The sequence below is a fragment of the Setaria italica genome, chromosome VII (assembly GCF_000263155.2).
Source record: "Setaria italica strain Yugu1 chromosome VII, Setaria_italica_v2.0, whole genome shotgun sequence".
Taxonomy (NCBI): Eukaryota; Viridiplantae; Streptophyta; class Magnoliopsida; order Poales; family Poaceae; genus Setaria; species Setaria italica.
This window is the reverse complement of record NC_028456.1, coordinates 13,191,962-13,211,091: the sequence shown is the minus strand read 5'-3', so window position 1 is coordinate 13,211,091 and position 19,130 is coordinate 13,191,962. Positions and strand designations below refer to the sequence as shown.

Genomic DNA, 19,130 nt, shown 5'->3' with positions numbered 1-19,130 from the left:
ATGCAATCGGTTAACGCGACTATAGTCAACAATTTATTTTTAATTTCTAGAACAATTAACAGGAAAAACAACTTTATTCTCTCCACTGGCTGACATTATCGTACTTTTGAAACTAACACATTGAATAAATGAACTGAAGCTCAGAGAACAGTGCAATTTAGTGCTCCGAATAGTTCATCTCAACAATCCTTAATGCTCCATCGACGTTTGGAACAATTCAACAAAACCCTGTTGACCACATGCACCTCTACTTATATGAGAAACAATAAATAAGAAAATAATTAACTGGCACCTATATATTCGATTCAACTGGACAAAAGTAATTTTGCGTAATAATTTCAAAGACAGCCTTATTCCTAACATTTTGGTCAACCACAAGACTCAGCAAAACCAAACAAGCAATGATCCCATAGCAAGTGTATTGTCATGCCTTCTGCTAGCTCGTAAACGAGCAACCCTCCAGGAACAAGTTGCCGTAACTACAATGAATGATAAAGACCCAAGTAGTACTTGATCGGATCACGAACTTGAAAGCCAAGATAGCATACATGAATGCAGCATAACCCCAAATATAATACCTTAGTACAGTAGAACATAAGCCTGAAAACGTTCTTGCAATTTTTGTCTCAAAAGTTTCACTGGAATCAGAGATATTGGGAAATAAACTACATACGGAATATTCAGAAATATGGGTTACATAAGAGTCCAAACAAGTTACAATAGTACCTATTGCACAGCTACATGCTACATAATAACGACACCTCACTCAATTTGAACATGTTTACATTCGCTATCCATTTGTCTGAACAAATCTTTTAGCTCATAACCTCAGCATTTCTTTCTGAAGAGACATAACCTCAGAATTTTTGTTCCTTCAATGTTTTACTTGGCTGGTTATTTCCTCAAATAGTATTTCACAGAATCACAGTTGTTGCACCAATTTGAATCAATGGACTAGGCTCGCACTAAAATCCCAGAGCCTTTTCACCAATTCCTTATCAGTTGCAGGAGATTTTGGATCAGTAGCATTGCAGTCTATAAAGTATTTGCCAGTGACTCCAGCAACCTGAGGATGCAATGCCAGATAACAAACTGTGGCCGCACCCTGCAGAAAGGCCAATGACAAGCAGTGGGCGAGTTTCAATAGTTGCAACAATCAACAGATCCATTTACAAGGGTTTGTAAGTTTGACTGCAAATGACTTCCTCATGTTTGCTTAATTAACTTGTCGCCTAGCATACTGTTGTATGGTCCAACAGTTCCATGTGACCCACTTTTTGCCCCCTGAAACCAGTTGGGTAGATTCCAGACAATTCTACATTGCCAATATCATTTACGCAGAGAAGACTATGACATGTTCAATATTCAATTATGGTAAAGCATATGCAATTTTAGTCAAAATATAAAGCTTATGATGATAATAGTGCATCAATTATCTAGGTTTGTGCAATGCTTAGTTTAAAAGTTCACATTGGCAGAGCAATGCATTCATAAGGCTGGGGCTAGCAGAGCCAGACATACACCATAACTAAAACATCAATACTATCAGCTTTGGATTTGTGAAATAAGCATATATATTCTCGTTAAACATAGATAGACAAACTTAAACTGCCCATATAATGAAATAAAAAAAAGCCACTTTTTTTAAAGAAGGAAAATTCAATTTATCTTTACAGGATTGAAAACTTACTATAAGAAGGAAAATTCAATTTATCTTTACAGGATTGAAAACTTACTTGACCAACATCTTTCAATATAAATTTGCCAAGCGTACACATAAGACCTGAAATAGAAATAATAAAAGGTAAGACAAAAAATTTTAACAGACACCTTCATAAATTTAATGTAACTACTAAATTATGGACTGTGCATTTTAGAAAAAGAAAGATTATAAGTAAAGCTCATAGCAATGATGATTCAATAAAATAACAGTGGCAAATTTAGGAGGCTTAAATATGGTCTACTTTTAAATCACTGAATGGACTAGTCAAATATATCCAAACCATGTAAGAAAGCCCAGTGATGCATTATGTTGGTGCAAACTTCTCCTGGGTGAAGCGAGTTGACTACTACTTTTGCATTTTGTTCCTGTCAGCAGAGTAACAGATAACTGTGAGAAATATTATTTATTCACAGAGCAGATCCAAAATAAAACAATAATAATGATTTCAGTCCAGTTTTCGTGTTTCTAAGATTTTCATTTTAACTCTGAACTAGACCTCAGGGGGAAGACGACCCCCCGGCATAACCTTAAGAAGTCAACTTAGTAGAAGAGCAATAAGTTCTGTTACAAACATGTGACATCCAAATTAAATCTTACTGTTCACATAAAAGCATAAATCATATCATCTGTAAATATTTAGTCAGCATGCATCACCAGACTAAACAATGCAATCGTATGCACACCTTCACCATCTGAATCAAAAATTAAAGTGCAGGTACCTTCAAGTTTTTAGAAAGTTCATTTGAGTGCAATATGTTGGCGAGCTTAGATTGGCCGTATGCTGAGAATCTGCTATAACTGTCATTTGTCAAAAAGAAGTTAGATTTTGCTGTCATGCTTCTTTACAAAAGTTATTTTCCAGAAATGAAGTGAGTTAATAATTCAGTAGCCAATTTATGACAAGATGAAAGTGAAAAAAATTACTTTGAAATGATGTGGTTGGTTGAGGAGAAAATACCCAGATTCATCATTGATCTTATGGAAACGGATTCCCTCCCGGTATGCGTGCTTGTAACCTTCAGATGAAACAATCACAATCCTTCCTTCTATGTCACTCTGTTCAGCTGTAACTTTGATCTTCTCGAGCAAAAGATCAGTCAGCAGAAAATGGCCTACGTCACAGGACCCAATTGCAAGATGTAGTAAGGGCCAGAAAATTTTCCAATAACTACTATGAATCATGTGTAACGATATTCAACCAACTGTAGTGAAGTAAAGTGAAAGAGCCATTGTATAGCTTTAGTGTTGCAAAAAGTTTTACTCGTTGACTTTTTTAACTAGAAAATTTTTCTTTGACAAAACAGGGACTCTTTAAAATTGTACTTTCTTTAGATAAATGGCAACATAAGAGTGTAGGACGACAAGTGCGGCATACCAAGGTGATTTGTTGCAAAATGCAGCTCAATGCCATCTTCTGAAAGCTCAAAAGGAACAAACGCAATCCCTGCATTATTACTTTAGACAAAACACAGCCAAATCATTTTTGTGTAACCATAAGTAACACCAAATGAGAACGTGTAAAACAAAAAGGTAATGCACAAACAGCAATGGCAAAATTCTTAAGGCATTGGCTATACTACAACTTTTAGTAACTAATGAGCATCACATAATTCTCTACTTCAATGAGCTCAGTCCAGTATTAGGTTGGTCCTGAAGATTAGTTATGCATTTATACTTACATCAGAATGTTCAGGGGAAGGTTTAGCGCATTGAAATTTTTGACAAATCTTCTCACTGACGACATGGAGCTAAGGTCAAGCTCCAGGACCTCAATCTTGGCCGTAGGAATCTGTCTCACAATCTCTTCCCTCACGCGCGCACCGGACAATGTATTCCTCACACCCATCACCACCTGGACCCCTCGCAGCGCAAGAACCCGGCATGTTTCAGTACCAATCCCATGAGATGCACCTGTAGGTGAGAAGCATTACCGTCAATGGCAATTGCTATCAATTGTAAGCCACCTTAATTTTCAGACCAACTGCACAATTTGAGATGCAAATCAAGAACGACTGCAATAATTGCTTACATCTAGTGGTATGCGATACACTGTCACTACCTGCTGAACTGAAAAGCAAGAAGCGGAGGAGCAAACAAAATCACAGAACAGTAAAAAAAAAAGATTTCGCCCCTAATTTCACAAGATTGAGCAATACTTGGGGGGGATAAACAATCGTAGAAGACTGAAAGTCAAGAATAAAAGGAGGAACGAATCAAGAATCGCTGAATTCAGTCAAGGACAAGGTACGACTACGGGAGCAAGAGTTGACTTAGGTTGAGAGGGAGGTAAGAGCGGGTATGCAAGCGGAGTGACCTGTGACGATGGCGACGAGGCCGCAACCATCGATGCCGGCGGTGACCTCCTCGGCGGTGGACGACGGCGAGAAACCCGAGGGGCCCCTCCGCCTCAGCAGTCCCAACATGCCGTATGATACTGCAAACTCGGACTTGGTGTAGTGTTACTGTATTGGACAGGTAATACACAGTGACTCGTACGTTCATCAGAAACAAACTCACTGTACACAGCGACGAATAAATTATGTTTTTAGATAGTCTTAATTCAATTATTTTAAAATTTGATTATTTTTTCAAATAACTCAATGCACACTCGCTCCTTCAAACACACGCATGCAATCCTACCCCTGAGCCCTCCGAAGAACTGAACTGGCAAATCCTCGAGATTGACAAAGTCGCCACTGACGCCTCGCTGTTAACGAGCACGTCGCCTACCACTGAAAGAATAGCGCCGGTTAAATCATGACTTGAACCCTGATGGGTAGCACTGGTAGAGAGTGACCTTAGTCCCAGTTGAAGATCTCAAATAGAAATTATTTTTATTTGTTAAATTTGGATACGAGGAAATGTTACAAGTAAAGTCGGACTTTTGTTACATATTACTATTACTAATGGAGGCTTCTTTTAAGGCATCTATGTGAAGTCACCTAGTATCCTAAGTGGACACTCTACAAAAAGAGAGAAATTCTAAAAATTCTTACAAAAATTAGAAACATCTAGCTATCAATCTGATAGACTCTAATCATGATGGTTAATAGTAGCCATTAGATCTATTATATTTTCTAAAAAATTACACACATATGCCATTATATAATAAGGACCTTTGCAACTATGAAAATAATCTAATGTAATCATCTAATTGTATCTAAATAATCAAAATGTGCCACTAAAAATCTTAATCCTTAATCTCTATCAATGGAATCTCAAAAAAGATGTCGTGAATATCCCAATTTCCAAAATAACTAATAATAACATAAAGTAAAAAATATTAATCCTTAATCTCTATCAATGGGAGCTCATCAAAGGATGCCGTGAATCCTCCTCATGGGAAAATAAATATATTCTATTTAAAAAAAATTGAACAAAACATCTAGCCTATACAGCTGACGTGAAGCAAATCTTGGTTAACTTCTCCAGGCCTACACTTAATCCACTTGATCATCTACTACCGATCTCTCCTCACCTAAAATAATGTCGATTGCGTCTCCTCTCCATCAAAATAATTGGAGGTTCTTTTTTCAAACCTCCACACGAAGCCATACAGGAGCCTATGTAGGCACTAAAAAATTAAAGAAACCTTAGAAATTCTTAAAAAAAAAGTCAACTCACTAAATCGTAATCATCATTGTTAATAATAGCCGTTGGTCTATGCTCTATTTGTAAAAATCACCCACTTATAATATTATGGAGAAATAACCTAAAAACAATTAAAATCTTTATAGTATCCTGGCATTAAAAAACAATTACCCACACTTATAATATCTATATCTCAATTACCCATGTCTACCATTAAGAAAAAATTAAACTAATAGTATCCTACTGATCACATCCAGCCTAATTTAAATCTTTACGAAAAAAATAAGCCTAAAATATCCTACCAATCACATCTACCCTAGCTAATCTCTCATTTTTTTTCAATCTCTTCATAATCTATACCCCCAAAGGGCCGGTAACTAGCTAATCCAACATACTCCACGTGTACGTATGTGTATATATAAAAAGAAACCGATACTTTTGTACTGCTCCCATCAACTAGAAAGACAAACGACAACTCAAGTCATTCTGTTTGTTCTTTTTCGCCTCTTGCCTGCTGCCATTTTCATCAATTGAGAGGTAAAGAATTCTTCTCGAACAGTTATTCCTGCCGAATCTATTTTACGTGAACATTTTTTTTACCATAACTTCTATACAAATAAAAAGGTCGATTTTGCATCTCCCTTCCGAATTTATTTTCATCAATTGAGAGGTAAAGAGTTCTTCTCGAACTGTTATTCCTGCCAAATCTATTTTACGTGAACATTTTTTTTATACCATAACTTCCATACAGATAAAAAGGTCGATTTTGCATCTCCCTTCCGAATTTAAAGTACAAAATTCTTCTTGAACTATATTATTCCTACTGAATCTCTATACTCTATGCGATCATTGTTTGTATATCGTAACTTTTGTATAAAAAGCAGCTCAATTTATATTCCTTCCAAATCTATCTCACAAGATCATTCTTCTTCTCAAATTGTTTGTATTGTGCCATGTTTGTATACTATAACTTTTGTATAGAAACATAGTACAATTAGATCCATCACCATCTTGCTGATGCAATTGAACAAGTTGCGATGGGGTGCAAAACCTTAAGCAAAATTAAACCAGGAAATGAGTTGTGAAAAATCAAGACAACGGTAACCAGATAGTGGAATGCAATCTTGCTTGGTAGTGGAGAACAATTAAGTCTTGACATGATCTTTTTTTTTCACGAACACGCATTAAAGTTGACATGATGCTTATTGATCAGTAGGTATAATTGTTGTTCACTATCATAGCACTTTTAGGGTTATTTTCAGTTTATAAATTATTCATGATTGTGAAATTTAAGATAATTCAAAGTAACTGATGAGACATACAAAACATAGTACTACACTCCAAACGTATCATATTCAACATGTTACTAATTACTCAATATGTGAATTAACCGTTGCTATTTTGAATGTAGTTAGCTACTATAAACGGTTGAATTCCAAAAGAGGGGGCTCCCATACGCCCATGTACTCAATTTTCTTGATAGCTGTCATAGTGGAACACAAACTACACCAAAGAGAAGATAGGAAACATATTGATTTGCTTCCTATTGTCCTGGATCTTTGAAATAAAAACAAAGTTAATTGTACTTAGCAATTTTATTTCAAACATAGTATGCACTACAATCTTCAACATGTATATATCTTGCTCCCCAATCATGACAAGCACTAATTGATATATTATGTATTATTTAAATTATTTAGAGTTTGTGCTGAAATTTTTTTGTGATCCTTCTAATGATGCCACAAGTGTTAGGAAATTAACCAAAAATAGCAAATTCGATTGATTATTCACCTAGATGAAATTACATAAAAACTACTAATATTTATGTCACCTAAAAGTGCTAGCCATGCGGAGCACGGGTTGATGGACTAGTTTTATAAAAAAATATAATATAAACAAAAGAGAAGTAAAAAAAAGTTATGTTTTAAATATTGTGATGGGAGAGAATACTATACTCATTAATGTCTACCATATATCTTTTTAGCACAGTAGCACTTTGCTATAAATATGGCCAAAATCTTCTTTGCCCTCCGCCTCCGGTACACCTCCTTGGTAATATCTTATATCTCGCACTCTTTTTTTGTCATCATGGCGAGATTGATGGGAACGAGAGACCTTGGGAAACAAACTACCGCTGTCTTGCCATAAGCTCCTGCCACCATGGCTTTCGTGTCTGTCCGTGCATGATGGTGGTACTTCAGAGCCGTTGCATTCCAGAACAAATAAATTGCTAGCCGCTCGAACCATATATGTCGCAATGATCAATGTGTGTAAATAAAGCAGTGAATTTGTGTTTAAAACTCAGCAATGTGCTGTGCAGCCAGGCCACACGAATGCAACCTTTTATTTCAGCATCTAGAATAACTAACACAAAGAATGATTGCATCTTGCCCTGATTGCAATGCAGATGGACTGGAGATCTTTTACCTGGAACTCAAAAAAAAAAAAGAACGATTGCATTGTCACCGTAGTAGACATCTTGCTTCCAGAAATAGAACTTTGAACCATTTTGAATTATGACTCAGGACATTTGAATAGCGCACTTGATAGCTCAGCTTAACCCTTTTTCCTTTCTGGTCCCAATAGTTTTATTCGATATGTATAGCGATTCAGTTTATTCGTATAATCAGCACCACGGCTGTTATTGGTTCCCACCGTCCCACGATATGCATTTGTTGGAAGGTATTTCTTTAATCTAACTATGCAGTAGTTATAGAAAAGTATGTATTCTTTACATCCCAAATTACTATTCGTTTTGACTTTTCTAAATTCATATCTTTTGCTATGTACCTACTTATAGGGAAGAGGACCCAGAGGTGGAGGATTAGGCGGTCGACTTCTATAGAGGCGGAGAAGAAGAGGATAAAATTGGAAAATCCACTTGTTGCTTATACTAGATTATTGATTGAACCTATTGATTGAATCCTGTCAGATATCTACGATATTTTGGATACATAACTTTTGCTACGAATCTAGATGTATATCATGTCTAGATGCATAACAAAATAATAATCAAACTGTCCACTGTCCTCCTTTCTTCCTCTCTCTCCTCTGCCCAGCTCTCCTCTGCCCAGCCCGCCTGGGCAGAGGCAGCTCCGCGCCGCGACGTCGCGTCGGAGGCCTGCAGATCGAGAAGGCCGAGGAGCGGAAGGCCAGGGCGCAGGTCAAGAAGACGGTGGCCGTTCAGCAATCGGAGCGCGAGGGGCCAAGAAGCAGGTCACCAGCGCCCTTCCGTCTTGTTTGTTTCTCCTCAGGTCCTCATCTTGTGACGAGCAAAGCGAATCGAAGTTGATTTCAGCAGCTAATCCGGCCGTGCGATAGGGATTAGATCAAATCGAGCTCCCAGACGAACCGATTGGCTAAGGCTGTGAGCACGAACCCACTATCGATGGTTCATCAGGCGTTGATTTCCGCCACCGCACCTCGAATTTCGATTAAGCCCACAGCTTGGCTTCGATCTCGAATAAGTGGCGAATATAAGAGCATTTTCTTACAGATCCCCATTGGGAAACCGATATCGGAATTTATGTAGTTGTTGAGAAAAAATTATTAGGTAACTACTAAAGATGTTCTAAACTAAAATAGAATGGATGACAAATAAGGAACTCCGAATATTTTAATAGCAAGAAAGCAACTCTTATTCTATATGCAAATAAGGAATTCACACTTTCTTTTTTCTGCACGCCTGCAGAGATAACAATTGTTTAGCCCTGATCACTTCATCTAATTCAACTGGTTGTCTGTGTCCCACACACAGATACTGTGCGTGAGCCACTACTCATTTTGTCTCTTCCAGCATCCAGCCGAGCGAGACTTGATTTGATTGGATTCCATCTGCAAGCTGATCGAATCCGTTAATCTTATTCGACTGGTTTAATCTACAGCCTCCAGTCCTGCAAAAAATGGAGTACAGATCTAGGCCATTCAGGAAACACATGCATTTGTCAGTAGTAGAAAATTAAGTTGTCCGAAAGATAGGAAACATTTCTGATTTAATTTTTTTCATCAGCAAAGGAAAAATCCCTGTTGTCTGCTTCATTGGATCCACAAAATTGTCCAACAAACATCTCAAGGTGTTTTATTTATAATAACAGAAATTGACTGGAACCTATCTGTTCAGCTGGACAGAAATAGTAATTCTGCGAAATAATGCCAAAGAAGATCAGGTAACCAGCCTTCCTAACAATTTTGGCCAATCACAAGACTTAGCGAAACCAAACAAATGATAATCTGTAAGCTCATTGTGACGCCAGCTCTTGCAAGAGTTGACCTTCTTATATTTTTGAATATGACCAGAATAGGATATACAAATTCGAGGTGGCTCATGTTTTTAACCCATCTCTGACTCTCACAGTGCTATATCACCCCTCACCCACCTCCACAGCATCTTCCTCCCTCTCCAAGGAGCATTGGGATTGTACCATGGGAAGGGGAAGCCTGTAGCTTCCTCTTCTTGCAAGGATTTCGAGGATGGTTGAAGATCTGTTTCTTCACAGGGGCCTGCTCCATGACTCTTCAGGTAACACCTAATTAATCCCTTAAATCTTGCATGGAGATGATAGGTTTCATGCATATTTTGATTCTCCGCCTTTGAAGCATGTTCATGAGTTAATTTCACTGCGTGGCTTTCCTTCGCCAACTGCCATTGCCTTTTTCTTTATAAAATTCTTGGTCTAAAACACTAGGATCCAATTGACACATTCTGATGTAGAGCAGGACAACTAGACCCCATTAAAATGAGATAAACAAAAGCCAGAGATGCATTTTCTAAGTGAAAGGGCCGACTAAACAATGAATGACAAGGGTATATCATGGCATTAGTTTTTGCTGCATTAAACTAATACTTCAGAAAATTCATCGAGGTAATTCCTAACCTCCTATTCTCAATTGTAGCATTCAGGATTACTTTATCACTCTAGCTCAAAGCTATTACATATAGAGTACTTGGATAGTGTTAATCATCCTCACAAGTAACCTTCGAAGAGATAGACAGCACGAGCATACAAACACCCTCCAAGAGAGTTTATTTTAACAATCCAAGAGACAGATAGTAGTTGTCTCACTTGTTCAAATATGCGAAGAAACATAAGCTTTCTATACTCAAAATGTTTCTCACAATTTAGCTGACAAGTTTGATTCTCAATGGTTACTGATGTCCAGCATATATTTTATCCTGTTATTGGGAGCCAATTGTTCTTAAGTTTATTTCTGAACTAGTTATTCTGCTAAACAAACTTGTTCAGAGTAAAAAAAAACAATAAATCCATATTATTTTTTCACTTATAGAACCACGGGCTGAAACTCCAATTTTACCAAAAAAAAATGTTGGTTTGCCTTTTCTCGTCTGATGCATAATCGTAAATCCTGCATTGTTTTCGAAACAGAATGATAACTGAAAATATTACTATGCCATTGGTTTTTAACATAAGCTTCGATGGAATTACAGTCTCCACAGTATTGCAACACTTACGAGGGTGGCCACAGATAGATTCACCTTGCTTCTGGACGGGCACTTTTACCATGACACATATGGTATTTGTCATTGGCGTATTGGCCGGGTTACTGTTCAGGAAAATCAGATGGTGCAGGCAGAAATTGAACCTTACGAGTTCTGAAAGAGATAATCATTTGTCTCAGGAACACAAGTATGCTGACGTAAAGTTGAATGTATCATATCAAGCAAGCATAGCTTGCTGCTTGTTTATATTAGCCACTCATGTCCTGAAGTTAGTGTTGTTTCACTTAAAAAGGGGACCAAGTGATTGCAAATATCCATATTTTCTACTAGGTGAAGGTTTACAGGTACTATCCTGGACGATACTGTCACTTGCAGTATTCAGTTTCAAGAATACCAAATCTGCAAAACTTCCATGGATAATCCGAGCATGGTGGATATTTAGTTTCATGCAGTATGTTACTACCATTGTATTTGATCTGAGGTCCATTTTATCAGGTCATGGAAATATAGGATTGAAGAAATGTACTGACCTACTTACACTAGTTACAAGCTCTTATCTATTTGCCATGTCAGTTAGAGGAAACACAGGCATTACCTTCCTTGGTGCAAGCTTAACAGAACCACGTTTAAGTCCTACAACTGGACAGCACACAGAAACAAAAAGGCAGTGTCTGTATGCAAGAGGAAGCCTTTCAGAACTTGTCACATTCTCATGGATGAGCCCTGTCTTTGCTATTGGATACAAGAGACCTCTAGAGGAGAGGGATATGCCAGATGTTGATGTGAAGGACTCTGCAGAATTCCTATCTGACACATTCAAAAAAATCATTTCAAATGTTGAGCGTAGTCATGGTTTAACTACTTCATCAGTCTATAGGGCAATGTTTCTTCTAATCAGAAGAAAGGCAATCATCAATGCAGGATTCGCAGCAATAAATGCAACTGCAACCTTTGTTGGACCATCACTGATCAATGACTTGGTGAAGTTCCTTGGAGGAGAAAGGCAGTATGGACTCAAAAGAGGTTACCTTCTTGCTGCTGCTTTTCTCAGTGCCAAAGTTGTCGAAACCATAGCTCAGAGGCAGTGGATTTTTGGGGCTCGACAGCTGGGGATGCAGCTACGAGCTGCTTTGATATCCCACGTCTATCAAAAGGGGCTCTCCTTGTCCTGCAGTTCGAGGCAAAAATATACAAGTGGAGAGATCATAAACTATATGAGCGTAGATATACAAAGGATATCCGATGTCATATGGTATGCAAACTACATTTGGATGTTACCCATACAGCTTTCTCTAGCAATCTATGTTCTTCATCAAAACCTAGGGGTTGCAGCCTGGGCTGGCTTAGCAGCAACACTGGCAATAATGTCTTGCAACATTCCACTCACAAGAATGCAGAAAAGGTTGCAAGGCAAGATCATGGATGCTAAAGACAACAGAATGAAGGCAACAACAGAAGTTCTTAGAAGCATAAAAATACTTAAGCTTCAAGCCTGGGACATGAAGTACCTCACAAAGCTAGAAACTTTACGAAGTGTCGAGTACAATTGGTTGTCGAAATCTGCACGATTGTCAGCTGTAACTCAATTCATATTTTGGGCTTCCCCTGGTTTTGTATCTTCTATAATGTTTGGCTTATGTATATTGATGGGGATTCCTCTGACGGCAGGAACTGTTTTGTCCGCTCTTGCAACATTCCAGATGCTACAGGATCCTATCTTCCAACTTCCTGACTTGCTTTCAGCATTTGCACAAGGAAAGGTTTCAGCTGATAGAGTAGCAAAGTACCTACGTGAGGAAGAATTGAAACCAAATGAAGTTACTGAACTACAAAGGTGTGATACAGACTGTGATGTGGAAATTGATCATGGAACATTTAGCTGGGAACTTGAGAACACATCCCCAACTCTAAGTGGTATAGAGCTAAAAGTTAAGAGGGGGATGAAAATAGCAGTATGTGGAATGGTTGGCTCTGGGAAATCCAGCCTTTTGTCATGCATACTGGGAGAGATGCGAAAGTTGGCAGGGACAGTAACGGTCAGCGGGAGAAAAGCATATGTTCCCCAAACTGCCTGGATCCTGTCTGGTACTATTAGGGACAATATTTTGTTTGGGAATCCATATGACAAGGACAAGTATGAAAAGATAATACAAGCTTGTGCACTGACAAAAGACCTTGAGCTGTTTGCAAATGGTGATTTGACAGAGATTGGAGAAAGAGGAATTAACATGAGTGGTGGACAGAAACAGCGAATTCAGATTGCGAGGTCAGTGTATGGGGAAGCAGATATGTACCTCTTTGATGATCCTTTCAGCTCTGTAGATGCTCACACTGGAAGCCACCTTTTCAAGGTTCTTACTTTTGACAAATACAGAACCAATGAATACTTAATTATGTAGTCACTGAGATGTTAATTCGATAATTTAGCTATTTCAGAATAGATATATTAACTACTTTCCTATTTGATATCTTGTATTATCTTTTGGAGGACCACTCAGGCAGTATCGTAAGCGACTGAAATAATAGCATTTTGCAGGATTGCCTAATGGGTCTTCTTAAAGACAAAACTATAATTTATGTGACCCACCAAGTCGAATTTCTTCCAGCTGCAGATCTTATATTGGTATGTATTTAAAATACACTTCGGCTAGCTAATCGCATCCAAAAGGTTAAGTATGCTAAGTAAATAACCACATGAATACAAAATCATAGGTGATGCAGGATGGGAAAATTGTGCAGAAAGGAAAATTTGATGAGCTCCTTCAACAGAACATAGGATTTGAGACCATAGTAGGAGCTCATAGCAAGGCCCTTGAGTCTGTCGTAAAAGCTGAAAGTTCCAGCAGATTATTATTGGCTGGTAACAAAAATTCAGTGGAAAGTGACAATGAGTTTGAGACAGAAAATGAAATGGATAACAAATTTCAGATTATGACAAAGCAAGAATCTTCACATGATGTCTCAGAAGATATCAATCAGAAGGGAAGGTTAACACAAGATGAGGAAAGAGAAAAGGGTGGCATTGGCATGACGGTTTATTGGGCATACCTGAGGGCAGTTCATGGCGGTGCCTTGGTGCCAGTAACAATTGGTGCACAATCATTCTTCCAAATATTTCAAGTTGCAAGCAACTATTGGATAGCATGGGGATCTCCCCCAACTTCTACAACAACCTCAAGAGTTGGATTAGGCCTCCTCTTCTTGGTATACATAGCACTATCCATGGGATGTGCACTGTGTGTCTTGATTCGGTCCTGGCTCGTATCGCTAGTTGGTCTACTAACATCAGAAAAGCTCTTCAAGAACATGCTCCATTGCATCATGCGTGCCCCTACGTCCTTCTTCGACTCCACACCAACTGGCAGAATTCTGAACAGGGTTAGTGCTGATGTAATTTCGACGATACTTTCATAGTTCATACTGCATGGCATGGTCACTCCTTTAAACTAATACTGGTATATTTACTGGTTATAGGTTTCCACTGATCAAAGTGTCCTAGATCTTGAAATAGCTATCAAACTTGGTTGGTGCGTATTTTCAAGCATAAAACTTCTGGGTACCATTGGTGTTATGTCCCAGGTTGCATGGCCAGTTTTTGCCATATTTATTCCAGTGACGGTGGCCTGTGTTCTGTATCAGGTATGCACTTTTGATAAAGATATTTAGTTCATTGGTACTTTGGTAGCCTGGTAGGCTCCTAAAGTGTTATTTTTATTCACTTCCAGTAAGCTGAATCAAGATATATTCTATATGATGTGCAGCGATACTACATACCAACAGCAAGAGAGCTGGCTCGTCTGTCACAAATCCAGGGGGCTCCAATCCTACACCACTTTGCAGAATCCCTTTCAGGAGCATCTAGTGTTCGAGCGTATGGACAAAAAGACCGTTTCAGGAAAGCAAACCTCATTCTTATCGACAACCATTCCCGACCATGGTTCCACAACATTTCTTCAATGGAGTGGCTCTCTTTCAGGCTAAACATGCTATCTAACTTTGTATTTGCCTTCTCTTTGACTCTGCTAGTCAGCCTTCCTGAAGGTTTCATAAATCCAAGTATGTTCTAGATTATATATATGCTCTTTATGGTTATAGGAATCTTAACTTACCATCGTACAGTAGTAGTCAAACTATTATACTATACATGCAGGTCTTGCTGGACTTGCGGTGACTTATGCATTGAACCTCAACTCACAGTTGGCATCCATAATTTGGAACATCTGCAACACAGAGAACAAAATGATATCAGTTGAAAGAATATTGCAGTACTCAAGGATCCCTAGTGAGGCTCCACTTGTAGTAGACTGCTGTCGACCCACAAACAGCTGGCCAGAAATTGGAGCTATCAGGATACGATGCTTGGAAGTATGTGTAACCCTGTTATGAATTACGACCCAACATGATTTCAGTAGGATATCTAAAAGATACCATTATGCAGTTCTCCTGCATTATTGTTCGAGAAAAGAAAGATAACATTAATCAGCAAAAAGTTAAAATGAACTCCAGTCTTAAGTTGACTTAAAATCTGAATCATCCACACACAAATAGATAAATCAAAATCCAAAAGTTGTGGAAAATGTTCCATGACAATACTTCATAAATCATAATTGGCAGTACCAAAGATAGAATCAGTGTACCTACAAAAATTTCAATAGAGAAAAGGAGCATGATCATGATAGCTTTCCATGCAAAATAGGAAGAAATTGAACATATGAGAGTGACAAATGCACAGGCAATAGAAACACAGTCATGCAACTGTCACTTTGTTTTCTCTAATTAAGTACTTCCTCCGGTTTTTTTACATATCACGTTAGGTTTGTCATAAGTCAAACCTGTCCAACTTTGACCAAATTTATAGAAAACTATAACAACAACTATACTACCAAACATATACACTATCAAAATATATTCCTTGGTGCATTCAACGAAACAAATTAGGTATTGTAGATGTTGTATTTTTTTATAAACTTGGTCAAAGTTGAACATGCTTGACTTAGGACAAACCTAATGTGACATGTAAAAAAAATCCAGAGGGAGTATTTATCTAAAAACATACGATTTCCTTATGTTTCTTGGAATACTGGCACTTTCTCAAATGGAGCCATCTAACATGACCCTTCACTTCAACAGGTTCGATATGCAGAGCATCTGCCATCTGTTTTGAGAAACGTATCTTGTATAATTCCAGGAAGGAAGAAGGTGGGGATTGTAGGACGTACTGGTAGCGGAAAGTCTACTTTGATTCAAGCACTTTTCCGGGTAGTTGAAGCAAGGGAAGGAACAATAGAAATTGACAGTATTGATATCTCCAAAATTGGGCTTCATGACTTAAGAGGCAGACTTAGCATCATCCCACAAGATCCGACCATGTTTGAGGGCACAGTGAGAGGAAATCTGGATCCACTGAATGAATACTCTGATCAACGTGTATGGGAGGTAAATTAATCACCTGTAGAAAACATCATGATGATATAATGCAGTAATTATAACATTATAAAAAGAGGGAGACTAACTATTAATATCAATAGGTAAACTGGCAAACAGTCATTATTTTGCTCATACTGCAGGTGACAGAACAAATTGCAGGTCTAACAATACCTCTTTTAGTTTATGTATAGTGATTGTGCTAATACTTTCAACTAGACCAAAGTATACATGACCTTTTGTGTTGTTTCGTACAGACTGCAACTAGATCTGAACGTACAACCTGGACTGATCTTTACAGTGAAAACCGAAACTGAAAATTTAGAGAACCTTGGTGATCAAAAGTTAAACGCTCTTACTCCTAACATATGATCAACAATCTGGTTTATTTTCCTCTGGAACAGATATTGGACAAATGCCAGCTTGGTGATATAGTTCGGCAGAGCCCAAAGAAGCTGGACTCCGCAGGTAATGCACCCTCTTTTGGTTCAGCAGCAAAATGTAACAGAAGTGTTCAGTGCTTAGAAATGGGTTGGTTATTGTTGTGTGCTAATGCTGCTATCTTCTTGAAATGATCATGATAATTTTCTCCTGCAGTTGTAGAGAATGGGGAAAACTGGAGTGTTGGACAGAGGCAGTTGTTTTGCCTTGGAAGGGTTCTCCTAAAGAGGAGCAGTGTTCTTATCCTCGACGAGGCAACTGCTTCAGTTGACTCCGCCACTGATGCAATTATACAGGAAACAATCCGCAAGGAGTTCAGGGATTGCACGGTGCTGACAGTTGCACACAGGATTCACACTGTCATTGACAATGATCTCATTCTTGTTTTCAGCGCTGGTAAGCCACACATCCTTGATGGATGCAGAAACGTTCTATTGAATACAGGTTACTAGATAGACCTTGCTTTCATGATTACTAAACTGCATAATTTTTTTCCTGACACGTAGGAAGAATGATAGAATATGACACACCATCGAGGCTGCTGGAGAACAAGAACTCCGAATTCTCCAGACTCATCAAGGAGTACTCATGGCGATCTAAGAGCTTCAATAGCAAAGTATGAAACTGAATAATGGCGACAATATAGGACTGTACCAAACAAGATCACCACACACTACAGAATGAAAACACCCAAAACTAGGAAGGCTACTCAACAATGCATATGAGAATATGAGATCCACGGTCTGCCTGGGCGGGTGTGCAGGATAGCTCTTAGATTCATCTGACCCACAAATGTGAAGCAATGTCTAATACTCTAATCTACCATGAGGTGCATGCTGCACGCAACTGGCACCTGATTACAAAATGAAATCGTCTGCAGAAGCAACGAGATAATACCTAGCTATAAGTTCCATGCAAAATGTGTGCATAGGAAAAAAAAACTCTGCACAAAGTTGGAGGATCATTCCACAGGCAACAACACGAGAAATAAGGTAGAATCATAACCGATATTTCCGGAGGAAACTTTTGCGCGGGACGCGTCGGCCCTGGGGTCGGGGCATTCCGTCGAGCAGGTGGCGCGCGCCGCGGGGCTGCGAGAAAAGGCAAACCCATCTGAGCAAAAGAATTGTAGTAAGAATATATGGAGACGGATGCTTAACAGATAACAGCTCCTGGAGTCCTGCTACCTGCTGGGCTTTATGGGATGCTTTGTGGAATTGTAGTAAGAACGCATATGGATATCCTGGAGTCAGCTATCTGGCGGCGGTTGAGGCGGGAACGTTGTAGTGACGGGCAGACTAGCGAGTGCATGACCGAAGACGACAAACCAGCTGCCGCTGTTGGCTTCAGAGCGCAGCAGGCCAGTCCACCACGTCGAACAAATACAGCCCACCACGTAAAACATCTTTCTATAAATCTTAGACCGAGTATAAAAACCAAATTCCGATTGCATTATAACATTTTTGTACGAGATGATATTATTTTATGATATTGAAAACAAGATCATACTTGACTATTTTATATGATTATTATTTTTCTATATTTTACGAAGCTAGAACATATCTTGCGAACAATAAGAAAAACAAATAAATATTATCTGTGAACAAATAATTTCACATCATGAACAAATTAATCTACAAGTGAACAAATACCTCCAGACAAAATCATTTTACATGAAAACAAATACGAACAAAATTATCGTAAGAGAGAACAACTTAGTCCAAAAAAGAACAAGTTAACATTCCGAACAAAATGAATCTGTGGCGGATAAATAATTTATCATGGTGAACATGTAAGTATATATATAAAAAAGAAAAGTTATAAAGAAAAAAGAAATAGAATTGAAAAATATAATAAAACAAAAGGAAGGAATAAATATAAAAAGGAACAAAGAGGGGGGTGGGCCGGGGGGGGGGGGGGGGGGGGGGGGGTGGAACCCACACCAAGGGGAAAGGGAAAAAAGGTTGGGGGGAAAATCCATTAGGAACAAATGCGCGCATCCCTCCTGTGATTTAGGCCTGCCTTTAAGGATTGGAGGACCGTTACATTTATCCAAAATCACCAATCCGTGGCCCGGCACGTCTCACACAAAAACCCTAGATCGAAAGAGGACAGACCCCACTTTCATATTCGGGTACAAATAATAATTCTTTAAGAAACTAGCCTTTCTCTCAATATGTTTCCTATAAAATCGGAATTTCTCAATAACATTCTTGCCAGAGTATTTTATACAGTTCCGTTTCTTGACTAAACGAGGACATATGTTTCGTTGTAAGTCACGTGAATTGGCTGGACTTGCTGTTGCAATCCGTCAATGAGAATCAGACGCTCTGTCGAAAATTTGGTAAGGTGAGACAGGATATCCTCGATTTTGAAACAGAGCCTAATAGGATCATAATCTATTTGATAATCATCCTATATGGTTTACGACCTCTCAAATATACATGCACTTTTTCTACTACATACTCATTAAGTGAAACATAAAATTCGATC

General features: G+C 38.5%; 2 protein-coding genes across 5 annotated transcripts; one reads left to right on the top strand and one right to left on the bottom strand.

Moving 5' to 3' along the window:
• Positions 1–651: 651 nt before the first annotated feature.
• Positions 652–4,204, bottom strand: LOC101761163 (short-chain dehydrogenase TIC 32, chloroplastic). The gene is made up of 8 exons (XM_004975165.3): positions 4,038–4,204; positions 3,403–3,634; positions 3,099–3,178; positions 2,682–2,835; positions 2,443–2,521; positions 2,004–2,088; positions 1,737–1,783; positions 652–1,105 (listed from the first exon to the last, which is right to left on the bottom strand). The coding sequence occupies exons 1-8, from the start codon at positions 4,144–4,146 to the stop codon at positions 947–949; spliced, it is 945 nt and encodes a 314-aa protein (XP_004975222.1). The 5' UTR covers positions 4,147–4,204; the 3' UTR covers positions 652–946.
• Positions 4,205–8,346: 4,142 nt separating this feature from the next.
• Positions 8,347–17,541, top strand: LOC101761547 (putative ABC transporter C family member 15). Of its 4 annotated transcripts, none has more exons than XM_012847188.2 (12): positions 8,347–8,530; positions 9,699–9,833; positions 10,761–13,123; positions 13,309–13,395; positions 13,485–14,150; positions 14,247–14,411; positions 14,534–14,828; positions 14,923–15,137; positions 15,903–16,208; positions 16,601–16,664; positions 16,794–17,033; positions 17,144–17,541. In XM_012847188.2, exons 2-12 carry the CDS (start codon positions 9,785–9,787, stop codon positions 17,257–17,259), a joined length of 4,566 nt encoding a protein of 1,521 aa, XP_012702642.1. In that variant the 5' UTR covers positions 8,347–8,530; positions 9,699–9,784; the 3' UTR covers positions 17,260–17,541. The 4 variants fall into 4 exon arrangements, with proteins under 4 accessions (XP_012702642.1, XP_012702641.1, XP_004975223.1 ...); XM_012847187.2 differs by having other exon boundaries at positions 9,669–9,833; XM_004975166.3 differs by having other exon boundaries at positions 8,347–8,568; positions 9,669–9,833.
• The last annotated feature ends 1,589 nt before the right edge of the window (positions 17,542–19,130 follow it).

What these genes read in the sequence shown, in the direction of transcription:
- LOC101761163 (XM_004975165.3), bottom strand. Translation starts at nt 4,146, where the DNA reads ATGTTGGGACTGCTGAGGCGGAGGGGCCCCTCGGGTTTCTCGCCGTCG. An exon ending in AACTTTCTAAAAACTTGAAG is followed by an intron (nt 2,089 to 2,442) that starts GTACCTGCACTT and finishes CTCTGCTGACAG; the next exon opens with GAACAAAATGCAAAAGTAGT. An exon ending in TCACTGGGCTTTCTTACATG is followed by an intron (nt 1,784 to 2,003) that starts GTTTGGATATAT and finishes TTTCTATTTCAG; the next exon opens with GTCTTATGTGTACGCTTGGC.
- LOC101761547 (XM_012847188.2), top strand. Translation starts at nt 9,785, where the DNA reads ATGGTTGAAGATCTGTTTCTTCACAGGGGCCTGCTCCATGACTCTTCA. An exon ending in CTGATCAACGTGTATGGGAG is followed by an intron (nt 16,209 to 16,600) that starts GTAAATTAATCA and finishes CCTCTGGAACAG; the next exon opens with ATATTGGACAAATGCCAGCT. An exon ending in CATTCTTGTTTTCAGCGCTG is followed by an intron (nt 17,034 to 17,143) that starts GTAAGCCACACA and finishes CCTGACACGTAG; the next exon opens with GAAGAATGATAGAATATGAC.